This window comes from Anoplopoma fimbria, chromosome 6 (assembly GCF_027596085.1).
Source record: "Anoplopoma fimbria isolate UVic2021 breed Golden Eagle Sablefish chromosome 6, Afim_UVic_2022, whole genome shotgun sequence".
In the NCBI taxonomy this organism is placed as follows: Eukaryota; Metazoa; Chordata; class Actinopteri; order Perciformes; family Anoplopomatidae; genus Anoplopoma; species Anoplopoma fimbria.
Genome location: NC_072454.1, coordinates 16,388,623 through 16,407,407, shown reverse-complemented (window position 1 = coordinate 16,407,407; position 18,785 = coordinate 16,388,623). Strand labels below are relative to the sequence as shown.

Here is an 18,785-nt window from a genome sequence, read left to right as displayed (position 1 = left end):
GTTCGGAAATTTGGTTTCAAAATGTACATTATCAGATATAGTTAAAATGAGTCTCCAATTAGCACAAAGTAAGTTTACTTTGGGGATGCATACATTTTCCCAAGCCATACCTAAATAAAGCAGAGGTAGGAATAGTCCAAAACATTTCAGTAGACAAGAGAAGTAGGCAGCACTTCTAGGTGTATGTGTACCATAGCTGGTCCATTGTTTGTGAATGCATGCAGAAGTACATTATGGTTTAATTGGATGTGAACAGGCACCGCAACAGGGAGCAGACAATTCATTAAGACATGACAGTCAGCCTCATACAGTAAGCTACCTTCTCTACGCAGGGGAGGAAGCACAGCGCAGACAAAGCCACTACAGACACAATTTGACAAAGTGTTGAATCTCTTAGTCTGGAAAACTCAAGATATTATTTAAAAGAAAGGTAACATCAAGACTATGCCTATTTAGTATCTCTGTATTTAAGTGGGTTGTAAGTCCTGGAATTGAATCAATCCAGTATACCTTAAGCAAAGGGGGAATTCTAATAACTATCCAAATAACAATTCTGATTTATCAGCCTTTCCCATGGTGGACCTCTACCGTGATTAGACCAGTGAGCTCTAAGATGATAATATTCTTTGTTAATAAAGCATGAGCGGACACCCAGTAGTTTGAGAATAATGACATTAATGTAATGCTACCCATAAGCCAAGGCCCACAGTATTTAATAACAATAAAACCCCAGTCGAGCATTTAAATAACTTTTTGATAGGGCACCTGAAAAGCCAGAGTCCCCCCCCCAGACCCTTAAAAATCATTATCTTAATGATGATTAGCACTGACTTTACCCTCTAGGAGATAAGTGGGCTAGTGCAAGAAGACATAACTTACATCTACAGAGCCAGAGTCACTGAAAGATTTAATTGTGCTGGCATTTTGACCATGTGCGCACAGCAAGACAGCAGTGTTGGCTGCTAACTTCTTTTTTAATGAAGGCATGTATCAACAGTAATCAGATATCAGAGACTAGGGATTATGTATACTTATAAGAAACTGATCGCAAGGATTATTGTTTCAAACTCAGTTTTATTGACTACTCTCAGCATTGCATTTCAGTTTTCTCGTAAAATGTTAACTGACAATCTTTTACCCAGACAGTGAAGAAAAAAATAAACGTTCCAAGTTTGTTGGTGCATTCAAAAATCATTATTTAACCATTGAAAACATTTTAGATTGTCCGTCGAAACCCCTGCACTCAGGGGTGTGTGCATACATTTATCCATCTAATTGTTTCATTTTCAAGAAACTAGTCTCCTTTCATATTAAACCACACTCGAACATGATGAAATCTATTGTTCTCGACTAACTCCTGAAGGAGATATCTGGCTCCTTTGCTGCTAAATGCTCCACTATGTTCACCAGCTAGTTGCAGTCGCTAATCGTTGTTTGAAACTGGGCAGGCAGAGTCTGTAGGTTCCTAACTATGAGTTAACATTACATTGCACAAAATCATGTGATACATCTTCATTTTCATTTTAGATTAAAGGTGCTTTAAATGATAATACTGAAAGCAATAGGCGTTCTTTATTCCATTTCCACTGGGGCGGGTCATACTAAAAATGTATTTGTCCCATTAATATAATGCTCTCAGGGTATAAAATAATTTACTGAACTGTATTCGCCATTAGAGTGGAGACTGAACAGCTGGACAATGATTAAAATGCTGACTATTCAAGGTAAGAGAACAGTGATTGCACCATCTCTTTCTACAGAGGCCAAACACATCGTTTTTCTCAGTGTGGTGTCCTGAAACAGTAATGCGAGTGGTCTCCAAGGGAAGGTCGCCAAGTCGTATCAAATGCACACGTTCCTAATCCAATGACCTTTCTTTCTGTATGAATGCATTGAATAACACCTAAACCAACACAGTTAGCCTTGACTAATCTCCTTTTTCCAAGCCTTTACTACTTTAAAGGTGAGCTTGCAACATAACTTGACAGACCAATGTCTGAAATTAAAGTTTGCCCCAAAAATCGTTACAGTATCACCACTAACCTGCATGAAGTCTTACTGATACATGACTGACATTTAAAACAATAAGCACAAGTAGATTCCCCAAAAAAGGATCTAATATACAGTCGAAAAATAATAGCACTGTTCATTGCACTGCTTATATGAAAACCAGTAGCTGTACACATGATCGCAACAAGGGAAACAGTTATTGATTAAACTATTCTGCTTAGCATAAGATCATAATGTTAGATATCCAAACATTTAATCATATCTAAGGCATAATATTTGTTGTGTGTATATCTTCGTAATACACTGCTTTTCTAAATTATCAGGGTCATTTATATCACTATATTTCTCTCCAGATGAAAATGCCTGAAAAAGGCGGGCATCCATCTCATCAAGCATGTTCCTTTCTGCCAATCTTCTGGCTCCTTGGTGGCAATTTATAACACCACATGGTGCTGGGATATAATTATCGTCTATTGTTTGATATTTTGCTTGCATTACATGCTCCTGGAAAGGTTCAGGAACCATGCTGAGTCTGAGAGAAAACCATTCCACTGGATCAATATTTATGATTGTATTATTTGTCAGCATCTGCAGACCCTTACACAAATGGTTAAAATGAGGGGGACAGCCAGTGACGTTGATCTTTACTGCTGCTAAGTTTCAAACCAGATGCCAATTATCTGAGGGAGTTTGTCATTTCATAATATGAGCTGGAGCTTGAACAGTCTGTTAAATTGAGAAAAAAACTTGACATTTTGTTTCACTTTGAGTAGAGTTGATCTTTTTAAAAAGCTCTATATAAAAGCTTAAGCCCAACTTCAAAGCATTCACATCAATTCAAGGCATTTTTTATGCTTTCACTTTATTCAAAAGCACCAATGTGAAAATAAATATTTAAAATGAATTTTCTTTTGAACAATGAAACACGGCATAACACTTCGAAGCCACTGAAACGTTTCTCCTAATATTCTTGAAATAGCCTGAGACATGTGCATTAACTGCTGTCTTAATGAGACAGTGAAGGCATTAAGAAAAAGTTAAACATATGATGAAAAAGGAATCCAAATCACATTATTTCTATTGTGTGCGGATTTTTCAATATGAAGTGAAACCCACCCCCTCCTCGAGATTCCATAATCTTCTTTTACCCAATCCGATTAATCCAAAATGAGTTAAATCCAAAATGATTTTAAACTTAATTTGTAAGAGCTGATTACGGCCTGATTAAAGGCTAATTTCAGCGTACAACTATGCTTAATTTAAGCTACTACGTTTGCTTTCCCTTCAGCTGACTCACTGAATATTTGAAATGAGACATATTTGAACTTTGAATGTGTTCTCCCTGCATGTGTAACTCTCAGTACCTTCATGGGTTCAATTACAAATGACTTGCATCCTATCAAGGCTTACTTGATAGACTTGACACCATATAATATAGAATTTCCCTTATGTTAAACAAGCAAGTGTTTATCAGTTTTGAATGTCATCATAGATTATCTTTTGGTTTCATAAAAATTAATGCACATTTCTTATCAATGAGATTGCTTTGTTAATACTGAAATTGTCATGTGGGCCATGACGCTTCTGTTTTTGTTTTGTACCAACAACATAAAACAACATAAAACATTTCTACAATCTAACTTTCCTCTTTGTTGGGATAGCAAACCCTGAAACTCTTACTTCTTTGTAACATAAAAGCGTCAATACCATCTTCTGTTCGGTGCTCAGGTATTCCTGGATCGATTTCTGTCAGCAGGTATTTTGCAAGCTAATTCCCAATGCAAAGATGCGAGTAAAAAAAGAAAACAGTTAAAATCCTATTTACATTCTGAGAATTCAGAGTTCTTTGAAAGGACTGTGCAAGTAAGGTCTGGTTGCAATTTTATTTGATAGGACATACGTTTTGTGTTGTTCACTCACACATTGTGACATCTGAGAAGTAATATGCTCCTGCAGATGCTGCACCACTCATGCAGGACAGATAAAGATGATGGAGGACCGAGGGGTGATGGCATCACTCTTACACACACACACACACACACACACACACACACACACACACACACACACACACACACACACACACACACACACACACACACACACACACACACACACACACACACACACACATTCAGATTCCACATCTGATTGCATGGCAGAAACGCTCAACAGTGTGACTGTGGCGCTGCTCCAAATGGTGGAACAACACACTTATTTTCCTTTGGCTGTCAGGCCACAGGACTCAATGAGAAGACAAGCATGACACAATTAAGTAAAGCAAACGCTCCACTATATAAGAGCATAATGATGAAATGTATTATAATAATCCACGATGGGCTTAACGTCATGCTGTGCATTGTAAGTTTTTTCTAAATGGATCAAGTTGAGACAATAATGACATAAGTGAAAGTCGCATTGAACCAAATCATTTAAAAATGATCTTACCTGCTGAGGCTCTCGTGGTGTAGTCTGTTTGACTCGCCTGCTGGACGCTGTGGTGGTGGTTATCTCCATTATGGACGTGGACGTCTCTGAGCGATTGGCTGTGGTGCTCGACTGCGGTGTGATAGAGGAGGGTGAATCCCCAACAAGCCGCACGCTGCCCTGGATCTTAATGTTGGAATCTCCCTCTGCGGCCATGTTGAACACCTTCAAGCCATTATAGTAGAGCCCCGAAAGCTGGCCCTGAAAGGATCGACTTCTGTCTCTCTCCCAGCCCCCAATCTGAATAGTGGTCTGGCTGTTGAAGATTGTAAGCTGCCGCCCTGTGGGAAAACAATGTTACATATATACAAGAATGTTGGACTGTGGACTCGGCCACTTTTACTCAACAGGAAAAATAAAAAATGACAGAAAGACAGATTATTTGCCCAGTGGCTAATGAGACCAATAAATTACGGGTTGTAGACGCAAACCCTGGTAATTTATTGCAGGAATAATGATGAAATGCCTATGATAATAAAAACAAAAACATGTAAAATAAAATCACAGGATTTAGAAAATCAATGCAGCTTTGCTAAAAGGGCAGTCTAACCTAAATAACAAGAAAAAAAATATTAATCAGCAGAAATAATGTTATGGCGATGCAAACGGATTTTGAAAAGATAACAATCTTGAAAGTAATATTAACAGGAAATTGCCTGGGAATTAAGACAAAGATAAACAAAATTTGTCTCCCAAAATCTAAAAAGCATGTATCTCATTATGCTTTGCCTATGTTATCTTGTGTCTTTACCTTTAATTTTAATATTTACAAACTTGGTACGCAGCAAGCATGAAAAAAACTAAAACATCATCTAAAATGGTTACAGGCTGTGAGAATTGGACTTTTCATGTGTGCAATCTCACAGAAAGCAGGACACACTTCAGGAAATTTGGTTCTATTCATTCTTTTAGCAAAAGCAACCAAGGGAAATTAAACATAGAGCAGATATGGTTGGGCTCATGGAAAATTAAAATATTTTATGACAGCACTTTCAAAACAAAAACAGAAGACAAACAAACAAAACATAAAAATGATAGGGCTTATTTCACATTTTAAGTGACAGATATGAATAACGTATTGAACTATAAAAAACAAAGCATGCACTCAATTTGTTTTATATTACAGTTCCTTGATCTTATGCCCTATACATATTTACAATGTCTGTTAAAGGGACTCAGAATTCTGATGCCAATTCATATTGCTCTCTATTTATCACTGCTAACAGTTTAATCAGAACAGATCAAATGCCACCAAGTACTGTACTGTACATGTTTCCAAAAGTGTTTCAAATAACACTGGCAACTTATGAATGACTAAACAAGAACTTTTAAATTTATCATTTAGATGTTTACAGCAATATGCTACAGTAATTTATAGACATTTTAACAATGTTGATATTACTTCATTAAGTGGATTTAAATTCTTATTTACAGTCCCTTTAACCTTAAGTTTACAATAAACACCTTTTAAAACAGCTGACATCTATAAAATAATACATTATTATGAAAAGTATGAAACACTGCTAACTAAATTTAACTGTCCAATTCATTTTATTTTACGTTTTACTGAACATTTATTTTTTAAGGTTTATTATTTACAAAATATTGCTACAACTTGGTTATGATCAAATTATTTTATTTGAAATTTTAATCAGTGATTTTACCTTTGTCGAGTAGCCATTCGTCAACTACTCGACCAAGTCGGTATGGGATTCGCTGTCTAGCAATCGCCAGGCGTTCGTTATCATTGTTGCCTTTAAAGTTTAAAGAGACATTTCAGTGGTTACAATCTGTAGGGTCAAAGGTTAAATGTTCATTCTTAATGCTGAGCCTATACAACTGAACAACGTTTTTAAATTTAAAAAGTTTTGTAAATTTAAAAAAACAATATTTACTAAAACATTATTTGAACAAATCTCACTCATTTTATTTTATTTTAGCCAACAAATTAGGCCTATATTAATTGAAAATAAGTGGACTAGCACGCAAATGTTTCATCTAGATTAATAGACCTATGTTATCAACCAACCAAAATCACAAATTTATACATTTCCATTACAAAATCTTTACTCAAATATTTCCATCCCCTCTATATCTTTTTAACTGTCTTTTAAATTAATTAATAACATCATTTAAATTTATTGCTGATTCAACCGTTTATGGTTTAAAGGACAATTTAACTTTAACATATTACAAATGCCCACCCCATTTATAAATAGCCTAATTGACAAGAGAGAATGACCTAATTGCAATACAACAATTAACACAGTATACATTCATAGCATCTGGTCAGAGAAAAGTCAGAAGACAATGTCAAAGTAGGCACATACACAGTAAAATCTTCAATAAGACAGCTTTGACAAAAGCTACGAGTCAGAAGGAAGGAAGTCTAAATATTACACATTCATGACATCGGAGTCAATGGGAAAGTAGTTTTCCAAAAGAATTCGGAAAAATAAGGACAAAAAAAGAAAAAAGTGTGACAGAAAGAGCAGCTACAGAAAAACTCCACACTCCAAGATTGGAGGAGCACTTGGGCATAAATGAGGGCAAAACTCTGCATCACCCCTTTGTCAAGGCCAATAACCTCTCCAGAACAGAAGACTTTCAGCAAAGTGGCACTGTCTCTGAGAGCTTTTCCCCTGGCATTGTCTGCAGAGATTGAATTCAGTCAGCTCCATTCTTCCGGCAGATTGACAATGTTTGTCCCATCAACTATATTAATTCAGTTCTGGCAGATGAAAGATCCGGTAGCTAACAATGATTCGGTGGAGAATAGCTTTGGAGGGGAAAGAGTGGCAGAGACATGAAGGAAAGGAGGTAACTTTGTAACAGATGCACAGTTGGCCTGATGAAAGGTCTTAGAGGTAAGAAGACGCATAAAAAGACATTTTTTAATCGCATCAGCTTGAATTACTGTAGGGGATCAGCTACCAAAAAAGGGTTTAAAGCTTGTCTATACAGCTCATGGAATTTGGCTGCAGTTGATTGTGCCCGGTTGGAGCACAAAGGCTTGTGAGGAAGATTTAGTGGAACACTTCTCCCTCAACATTGACGTAGACAGATGCATTCTGCATTACAAGAAAGCCACACAGGAACATTGTGTATATTATTCGATGTGGATCTCTGAATGTTATTTAGTGAACAACATTTCTGAAACAATGTCCAGTTATCTGATGTAATGCTGCACATTCGGGACACGTTCTAAGTGTACCTGTTTTCATAAATCTATACTTTCCCTCCCCATTAAATGGAGCAACTTCAACATAAATTGGTTTAAAGTTTTCAAAATAAATCTAACTGTACTCATGCTTATTTTTTTACAAGGACAAGGTTTGTGACATTCTATATCTTTGAAGTTGTCAACAATCTATGAAAAGAGCAAACCCACCAATGTGTCCATTCCAACTACTCGGGCCAAGTCCCAAGATGTAAATCTTTAAGAACGGGTTACACATACAGTACCAGTCAAAAGTTTGGACACACCTTCTCATTCAATGGTTTTTCTTTATTTTTATTTTTTTCTACATTGTAGATTAATATTGAAGACATCCAAACTATGAAGGAACACATATGGAATTATGTGGTAAACACACAAATGCTCAACAAACCAGAATATGTTTTATATTTTAGATTCTTCAAAGTAGTTGAATGAGAAGGTGTGTCCAAACTTTTGACTGGTAGTGTATATACAAGACTTAATGATTTCCTCACAAGGTTGGCCACTATAGTTTTTAGCAAATGTCACTCCAACATGAGACAATAGTGCATTTGTTGGTTAGCTATTTTCAGCTGCAGATAGATTTAAGTTTGGTGCTCTAGTGACCATTTACAGCAGTGGAACGGTGTCTGTGGGATTGATTAAAATAAGTAAAAATACACTACAGTGCCCGAGTTCATGGTAATGAAGGAACATGTCACCCAGTGCACGGGTGTATCATATTGATGTGTTTTTAATAGTTTTCAGACAACAACTGAGCCCCGTGGCCCAGAGGTGTAAATCACAACAGGCTGTAGATACACAGGCAGCACTTGTAGGAACAATTCCTTGCTGTTTGTGGTCATTCCATGGGATTTGTTAACAATAAGAACAATTTGGAACATTACCATAAACAAAAAGAAAACTTCTGATGTTGAACAGTATTGTAATAACTAAGAATTACTGAACACTATATTAAACCAATTCTTCAGCTAGAAAATCACCAAGCTTCCTCCAGGAACGTGGATGTGAAGCACACCAGCCTCCAGTGGCTCCCAGCTTATGTGACTTCTACCATCCTGTCTGCTGTTGAACACGCGCTGTATTTCCCTGATCCACGGCTCCTGGAGCTCTGCACCACCTAATTCTTCGAAGCACTGTGCATGATGGAAATATTTCATACAAACAAATTCATAAACAAACAAGCAGGTGCGCGCACACACAGGGCTGCACTTCCTTTATATTTTGAACGTGTTAAATTAATGAGTAATCCATTAATTGCTGGTGTCATGGAGTATTCATGGACTTCGTTAATTCCTGCCACCTCCATTTGTCAGTCATGGGGTGTTAGTTATGTCACCTCTCTGTTTCCGGCAACTGTGACACCTCATCTGAGGAGAGGTCAGCAAAAACTGGGCTCTGGAGAACAGTTAGCCTACAGCTGTTGGGGGGACGACGAGGACGCATGATTTTGGACTGAAGGAGACCCACACTAATTTCAATGGCTTTTTCTCTGATTAATTCATTATTAATTTATGTGAATTTCATTATACACATGCTTGCTTTGTTCCTTGACAGCCACAATGTATAAACATGTTTATCTTTTTGTATTTCTCTTCCTACTGCTATGAAAATGTTGTACTACTACTAGAAAGACAATCTCAGACAGGCAGGTGCGCACACATATACAGTAAACACACGCTTATCCTCACACAAAGCGTGCCGCTGTGCCTAAATCCTCTAGTTTTGTGCAGAAACATGCTCCATTTTCATAGACAGTAGCGCTTTATCTGTTTGGTTTGCCCCCCCATGGAACACTAAGTCTATCGCTAAGTCTATCCTTATTCTGAGGTTAATTAAGTGTGGATATAATCAAGGTCTGATCGTGTATTGATCCTCACTATGGGACACCAGAGTGTTAAACAATGCTATCCCCTGGGCTTCGATGCAGCAGCAGAGCCCATTCATCCTGCCTGCAAGCGGAGCCTGTGACTGCTGCTGAGCGGTGATTTGGTTTGGTGTGGGACAGCCTGGCTTATCTCCTCCGCCAGACAGCCGCGATTCAGCTGAGCCGTCCCAACTGACCCGCTTTGCCCTCACTCACTTGTTTTCTTTTTTGTTAATAAAGTGGTCAGATAAGGTGGGAGCTTTATCTCATTACAAGCTCTTGGACACTCGCCACATTAAATGAACAAATATGCAAATGCTTCCTCTGTTCATGAAGCCGGGAGGATTAAAGAAGGAGGAACCTACACAAATCTCACTCTAATTGTTATTATTCTGTTCCCTTTTCTCCCCTACTCTGGCTGTGGTAGCCATTGCACCATTTTTAAGCGTGCTCAGTGATGATGGCTTGCACAATAGGCTGAATAGGATGATGGATAACACACAGAAGAAACCCAAGCAGATAGGATGGAGCTCTGATGGATAAAGCTTACCCTCCTCCCTTGATATCCCACAAATCAGACTCCACACCGCAAGGTGGAAAAACAGGACAGAGGGTGAGACTGACAGAGGGGGCAGGGCTAGCGAGATAGGGGTAAAAAAGACAGAAGAAAGAGGGAACTGAGAGCTGAGGGGAGTGGAGTAGAGAGGGAGACAGAGAGCTCTGTAAGTGCACCACGCTCTGATAACAGTAAAAGAATAAGGCCAGGGACTTCTCCATTATCTTTGTGTGCAGCGAGTGTTCATTGGGTGCTCTGATAGGATACTGTGCCGTACCCTGCGGGCCTGGCAGTGCCATTGTGATGGTATTACTTCCATGGCCAAGACTCGGGAGAAGGGGCTGATTTTTTTTGTTGCTGCTCCGCCTTTTGTGTGCAGTACAAAATAAAAGCGGGGCAAGAATAAAGGAAGGAGAACCAAACTACAACAAATAGAAGGCTAGTTATGTGTCTGCGTGTGCGTTCAGCATTTTTTTAGATCTTAATAATTGTGCTAAAGACTTTTAATGGCCCATAAGTATGCAGCAGTACGACACTTTTTAATGAGATTACGAGGGCAGCAATATAGGCCCTGGTGAAGCAATTATTTCCTTCCTTTGAGAATGATCGCTCCCTCTCATATAATCTCCTGCTCTCTGTCATTCTCACTCTCCAGCCATCATTTTTATCTTTGCTGTCTACTCTTATTATAATCACTGTTGTTCTGTGAGTGGCCTAAGAGTGGCTGAGGGCTGCTATTATGAGTGCGTTAGAGGCATACATGGATACTAATCAAACTACAGGCGAGTTGAGAGAATAATGGCTTTGTGTGCTGGGGGTTAGGGGAGGAACTGCGCAGTAATTGTGATTGGATGTAATTAGTTTGCTACGAGCCTAATAAGGTAGCTGGACTTGGCATTGTCACTGATGCATGATTGGAGGGGATGAGATTGGTCATTTCTCCCCAGCAGCATTTATAACTCAGCACTTATCATAAGAGGATTCATTATCTAGCTTTCTAAATTTCACAATACATTGACAAAGAATTCAAAATACAGAGATTTCTGTTCCATTACAATATGATCACCGCTAATATAAGATAAACGGCGTAATGTTTTTAATTGCGAAGGCAATATATAGTCCAATAAATTAACTTTAAAAGCTACTGGATGTAAGTGATCTTGAGTGATAGTGTTTTCCCAAGTGGTTAATTTTCTATCGAGCTGAAGCCAACCCGAAAATGTATCCCCTATGAAGTATTAAAACTTTCAATAAGTGACACTTATGTATCGCATTAACTTCAGTGTTGCACCTGCGTGTATTAAAAAAAGTTGTTTTCATCAACTTCATCTAGTTTATGAGCAGAACATTTGTATGTATCATAGGCGTCTTGCGGACTGAGGGTGTTTGTTGTTTGAAGATTGAGATCTTAGCATTGAGGCATTTAACCCTGCTGTGCATTCTGCCATGTCCACAACATGTCAAAAGCCATTAGCTTCCTTTTCCACCTGAGGCAAGCAGCAGAGATTGAGTCCCAGTCATAAAACCATCTTTCATTTGGATGAATGCACTGGTCATAGCTAAAAAGGTCACCAAACATTATGCAAAAGGGTAGAGACAGGTTGAATTTGTCTTTTGTTTGTCCTGCTGCCCAGTCATCTTACGCCAGCTCACGATCTAACAAATGTTTTGAATTTGGGGGTGCGGTTCTTAATCTTGTGGAGTAAGCATTGCTATGCAGTCATATTAAAGTCACAGTCCTTCAACTCTCTGTAGGTTTTGTCAAAGCTGTTCATCAGTTAAAAAATTAACAATTTCAACAACACAAGCAGTGGCATTTAAATTCATTTTGAAAGCCATCATACTACTAACATCTTGACATTCTACAGAAAGATACCAGTGTTGCTGAGTTGTTTTACATTTCCAACCGTAGATCACTTCATATCAACCCAAACAAATATAATGAAATAGTTAGCATTTTCCCAAATATTTCCAGAGACACAGTTCCATCAATATACGTTACCAGTTTCCATTAAAAGAAAAAGCTTGTACAAGTATTCCAATCATAACAGGTTGAACTTATAACATATGTTAAACTTTCAATTAAATTACTGAATACTCATTACATGGGCCAGTAATAAGGGAATTCATCTTCTATTGTCATGTAAACTGTGTTTATGGAAAATGCTACACAAATTAAAATGGTTATTATTATAGGTCATTAATTATGATAGAGAAAACCAAAGCCACTTCCTTTTTGTCTATGTGTAGTTGTGGTGTGTGCTGTGAAAATGATAAGCATGTAAGTGCATGGTTAAATCTAACTGATCATCTGAGTAAGCAACATATTAATTAAGGCACTCATTTGGTTTGAGTATGTTATTAAAGGTTTTTCCACCCCGTTGCATTAAATCAATCAATCTTCTGTATTGGCAGATAAATAAATATTGAACTGGCACACGATTACTTGCCACAGTAAAGATGGTAATTTTGTCTGTAAATAGTCTATTGATTTGCCATTCTGTAAGCATAAACTGCAGGTGGATTATTTATGTATATGGGGAATATAATGCAGACATGTAGAAAGGGTGGGTGGTTGCCCTTTTATACAGGTTATATTTTAGACTATGGTAGAGCTTAAGTGCAATCCATTTACGCAGACCTGGGTTGTTTAACAGCATTGATTAATGTAAAGCAATAAACATCAGAGATGAGAAAAAAAACTCAGCAACACTTGTATTATTCGTAACAACTGCTGGAAACAGAAAAAAAAGAAAAAGCAATTAATGCACATGCCCAGTCAACATAAAAGTATCCTAACAGGCAAAGCTTTACTAGTTGGCTTGATAATCTCTTGGTCATGTTATCGCTTTTAGGCAGTGGCAGATGTAATTAAAGGCAGAGGAGGTGACTCACCTGTGGGGTAGCGCTCAATGACTGGCAGGTCATCCACCTGCAGAGTGGCATTACCCCCACTCCTCGTAAACTTCACTATATGGTACTTTCCGTCATTTACAAACTTTGACGTCTCCTCAATATTAATGTCATCTGTTCCGACATTAAATACAACGGCAATGTTTCCTTTTTCCTGAAAAGAGAAAAACACAGAAAAGAAAAAGCTTTTAGTGACAATTAACATGACTGCTTTTGAAAGTGTTGCAAAGGGAATATTCATAAATCGTTATTTATTTTTTTAAATAAAGGTCGTCTAAGTTTTTGGGGAAAATGGAGGAGGCTCAAATTAATTTTATGTTACTTCTTTATCACGCCATTAGTCACTATCCTTAAGTGGGTCCAGCCTTTACTTTATTCTGCATCTTAGCAAAGCAGAATGAAACATAAAGTAAAAATGTGTCCAAAAATGGTCACGTGTGATATCAAGTGACAGTGACAGCTCTTGGTTCAAAAATAACAGATAGAATATTTAGTTAACAGGATACAAATAAATCAACACCCATTCATAATATCTTTAGTTATTACTTTTAAACAGAAATCATCTATTTTAGATACACCTTGTTTTGCTTCTGTTAATGATGAAATATTAATTTCAATTTTCTGTAATTCTGGGAAGAGGATAAAGGGTAATGGTAATTTATTGAAATATAATTGCATTGATGACTTAATGGAATAACCGATATTGAATTATACAAACTTTTTTAATAAACTCAGTTTGTATACAGCATTATTTGTGCATTAGCTGGACTGCACTTTTTAAAGTGGGCCGTCCAGCTTAATGAAAACAGCCATATGGTTATTGCTTTTTGGCCTGGAGGCCGTTTTAAATATAGAATGCTTGTCAAATCACCATGGAAGGGTCCAGAGCACGACCAGGGTTGGCACAGACATTTACAAGATTCTAAACATACTTTAAAATGCATTTGTTTTTATCAAATAACAAAAGAAAAACTAATTTTAATCATAAAAGCCTCTAAACTGTGCACATTAAACTCTTAAAATAGACTCCCCCAAAATCATGATGAAACAAGAAACATGGAAGGAAGGAAATTGTCACGAGTGTAGTTTTTTTTCTCTGTGTAGTGTTGCTGTGGTCCTATGGCATTCACATCTGTCACCCCCTAGAGTAACATATACTGTAACATATGCTCTCCTTGAGGAATGTTTCTTATCATATTATTTTTTGCTGTGTTAGATATTATTCCAAGAACATATAAAACATGCTGGGATTACTAACAGGCAGATTACTGTATGGAATATTGCCTTGGATTGGAAGCCATAATTAACATATGTGTTCTTGAACAAGGCATTGCTCTTCTTTTTTTTTTTACAGAACGGCATACCGTGTATTTTGTCCTTTATTGCTTTTATGACATAAATTCAATAAATTAAATTGTTAGTGGTTAAGAGTATCCCCTCGAGGTCCAGTGCTCGTTGTACCTGTTCCGGCCTTCTGGCTGATGCTGCCATCTGGTTCTTTAAAAGTGTAATCTTTTTCTTTTTCTTTTTTGTTCCAGCCAGTAATCCATCACAGGTACACACACACAACCACACGCAGAATCCTCTGTGCCTCCCTTTCAAATTACTGTAGACACTCCCTTATCATCAATTTAAAAGCCCCAATGTATCTTCAAAGCTTGCAGAAATGATATCATTGAATCCGAGCAGTTTGTGGGAGACAGAATCATAAACTGCAGTGAATACTGATATGTCAGTATTCACTGCAGTTTATGATTATGCTGAGAGCATAAAAACGTAAGCAGTGGAACATTAAGAGAATGTCTCACAGGAAGTTTGAACCCAGCTTAGCCTCAGTCTCCTCAGGACCACATGCTATGGGTATCTCCTCTAATAAGCTCCTTTAACAGTACACGATCGCCATCCCTGCATCTTACTACTTAATGCAGTTAAGATGTTGGTGCAGCCTCTCTCTCTGCTTATGAGCTGCAGTGAAAGGAGCATCTGGTTGGAGGCTCAACCTACTGGAGCAGCGCAGCACTCTGCATGTCATTATCCAGTCAGCAAAGCCAATACTACACTACATCTCTATTTCTATCTCTCTCTGACTCTCCAATATGCATCGGCTCTTTTTCAAGCCCCTCACCACACACACACACACACACACAGACATACACACACGCGCACACGCACGGTTCTCTTAAAAGTGCAGAATGAGTCGAGCATGTCTCAAGAGCCAGAAGCTAAAGTGCAATTAAAACCATTTGTAATGTGTCACACCAAGTTAACAAAACTAGGCCAATTGTATGCTTTGCAATGTAATTTCAACAGATTATATAATCTGATGCATTAAAGCTACAGCACTAACACAATTTACGGACTCCTTGCGGGCATAAACACCAATCAACAAAAAAATGAAAAGCAGATGGCTACAGTGCTCATGTCAGGTTTTCACAACTGAATGTGCGAGCGCATGATCTGCAGACAATGGTTTTGTAGTAAAACCTTGTGTTTGCTGCAATCGGGTTAAGAGATTTACCCTCTTCTCTTGAAGCCCTTCAGCAAGATCCAGCAGGTCCTCAGCAAGACAAACTGCAGCAAGAGGCAGCAGATACCATGACCCTCTACCATCAACATGGCTGATTTTCACACAAAAAATACTATATTTGAAGTACTTGACTACACAAAAAAATGTAACCTGAGTCTAGAATCCACGATTCCATAGGGCAACTTTCTTTCAAGGTCTACCACACACTGAACACATTAATTCTGAACTTTTTAGTACCATTGCTCTTGGAAAAAAAGAGAAGATGAGGCAGAAAAAAAAAGGTTTAGTGGAGGGACCCAACCCAATTAAAATCCTGCTTTTAATAGCCTCCTTCAATTGACTTTTAATGTTCCCCATGGTCTTGTTAATAAATTTACTGCATTTAGTCACAAACTGCCAACTCGAATTTCCATAGCATAAAAAAAAAGCCTTCTTCACAATCATGAAAGAGATGAAGTGGTAGATGAAAGGGGGTGACAGACAAAGGACAAAAAGGAAACCATCAGATTTAGGGAGTCAGATATCAGATGAAAGATAAGAGCTACATCTTCAGGCTGAGAAAAATGCTCAGTTACATTTTTGACATGCTTAGAGCCCATGTTGTTCCCAGATTAATGTGATTAACTTTGACTGTTATTGCCTCTGCCCTCTGGGAAAAGGCTGGCATTTGCTTTACACATTAATATTATTTTTCTAAATAATAATCCAATACATTTTAGCATTTCCTGAAATTCGATTTTACTTAGACAAGTAGATTCTCACAGAGAGGAGCCTAATCCTGGAACTCTAATTGGACAGGCTTATGTCAGTGTGATTGATAGCTGCTTACATAAGCCCAATCCAGTGCACCCTGTACAATTTAAGGGCTACTAACTTGGTAAGGACTGCTCCCCACAGGGCTGCCCCCCTGGGAACATACTGTATGGTGCAAACATACCGCACCCGAAGAACTCTGCCTGACACTCCGCACGCTGCCTTGATTAATTGCTCATCAAGCTGCAATAGAGTTTAATTAACTGATGAAGTTGATCCACCATTCTCCTCTAATCTGCTCTTTTTTTTTAATGCTTCTCATCCTTGCAGCTGGAGGGTGGAGAAGCTGCCGCAATACTCAGGGTGTCAGTTTCTTGTTAAAACTCCCCATCTGCACTCATTATACAACCTTAGAGATACTTGTTTTACTAGCTATAAAGCAGCAAACAGCCTCTGCAGACCAAGTTTTTTTTTTCTGTAATTATTAGTAGCACTGGATTGCATCATGTCAACAAAACCATGTCTGAACAAATATGTGTTAAACACTTTAAGTCATACAACAGAATTCCCTTAATGACAGCTTAGGTTGTAAAATATCGATCAAACGTACTCAAAGCCTCTTCATAACAGTGTTCCCATGAATAATAAATCAAACAATGAATAAAACATTTTGTATTTATGTTTTTGTTCAAATGATATGGTATGCTGTTCATGATCTGCTTAAGGCTAAAACAAACCAAGTGCAAAACAGTTGCACAGCGAGATGAAATGATCCGCACGTTTGGAACGGTTTACTGGAGTGAGCATATTCCCCTGCCCACATAAAGATGATGTAAAAAAAAAAGAAAGAAAGTGAGTGATAAGTGGTATTGGAGATGGTGTCGGACCTCCTCTCCAATCTTCGTAAAAATGAACACCGCGGTGTGGGCTGTAATGTTTTGCTTGTTTACGAGTCATTCATGTTGACAACCATTGTGCACCCGTCACATTTCATATCTCACCAGTACGACGCCACGGGACTGCAACACATCTCCCTCCGGTGAACATGTCTGTTGAGGGGTGGGGGTCTGTTGGCAGGTGGGAGAGCACCTTCGTCATCCATTCAGTGTGTGCTATGCGTGGGTCTCTCTGTGTGTGCATGTTGAGGGGATATTGCGCTCTCGCTGCAGAAGCCAAATGTCTTAATGTAGCCGGGGCGAGCAGACTGTACTGTTCACCTTATCTTTTAATTACCTCTGACAGTCTTCTGCTTCTCTTTTTTTAGAAAAGCTTAGTTAATGAAATTACAGAAGTAATGGAATAATCAGAAGAAAAAAATGTTTTTCTCCCTTACAGCAAATAGTTGAACATATGCATTAACTCATCTATTACCTGCAATTACAGGTACGTAAACATGTGTTTATACAGTCCCTCAGATAGACTTGTTAGAGTGTAGAAAATTCATAAGAAACCTTAAGGCAGTATAAAAGCACTACTAGTGGGTGGAATAAAATGAAATTTCAGCCTAATATGGCCATATGACACATTTATTCCCTAATTCCCCTAACGACTTAATGCTGTTATAGACTGTGACAAAACTACTGTATATCTCTATAGGAAACCAGTGGGGCATTAATTCGATTTCATTTCATACACCTATAGTAAGATAAATGCTCAAAATCATATAAAATCCCTATCCCATCCAACATATCACATGCAGGCCTAAACATGCTGCACAACCTTATAGTGCTTACATATCATTTGTCACAAAATGAAACTTAAAGCTTTCAAAATGGACATATACGTAATATCCCTAGCATTGCGATGTCTAAACAATATAACATGTGCAGCTTTTGGAGAAGTCTTTAATGACACACAGCTATATTCTTCTCTACCTGCACCTATCAGCGCATGCAGTACAGATGTGCAAACACTTTCTTATCACTGTCTGACATTTAGGTGTTATCATGTTGAAGAACACTGTCAAATATTAGCAAGCACATTAACATCCCAATATTGCATGAACTCTCTATTTGTACCCATAGGCGGACAACAAGCCCTTAAACAGAAAGACCGTGGAATCAATTGGGCACAAGAAACTGATTTACAAGCAGGTGAGTAATACTGTATACCTTCCACCATCTCTATCATACATCTAATCATCTGTAAAAGAGTGGCCAAGATACCTGACCATACCTTTTACTGTAAGGGCTTCCCTACTTAAGCAGCATTCAGGATATTCATTTCTATTCTCTTTATATCTAATCATCATTGCATTACTCCGCTCTGCTTGGTATTAAATCTGAGGTCAAAGTCAGAACCATGCTGGGAAAACATTATAATTGTGGTGGAGGAATATAAGCAAATCACATGCACATTTGAAGTGATTCATTGGGAGATTACTAAAGGCTAAGGCATGTTTTACAAGGACTTAACTGAAGGTTCTGTATCTTTAACTTCTTGTCTTTATAAA

At 38.0% G+C, this 18,785-nt stretch overlaps 1 protein-coding gene across 1 annotated transcript in view; it reads right to left on the bottom strand.

Annotated features, from left to right (window-relative positions):
* Nucleotides 1-18,785, bottom strand: part of LOC129091898 (neurexin-1a-like) — a 237,884-nt gene that overhangs the window by 31,078 nt on the left and 188,021 nt on the right. The window contains 3 exon segments of the mRNA XM_054599581.1: nt 4,459-4,778; nt 6,162-6,251; nt 13,036-13,207. Of these exon segments, the coding sequence (XP_054455556.1) occupies nt 4,459-4,778; nt 6,162-6,251; nt 13,036-13,207 (582 nt within the window).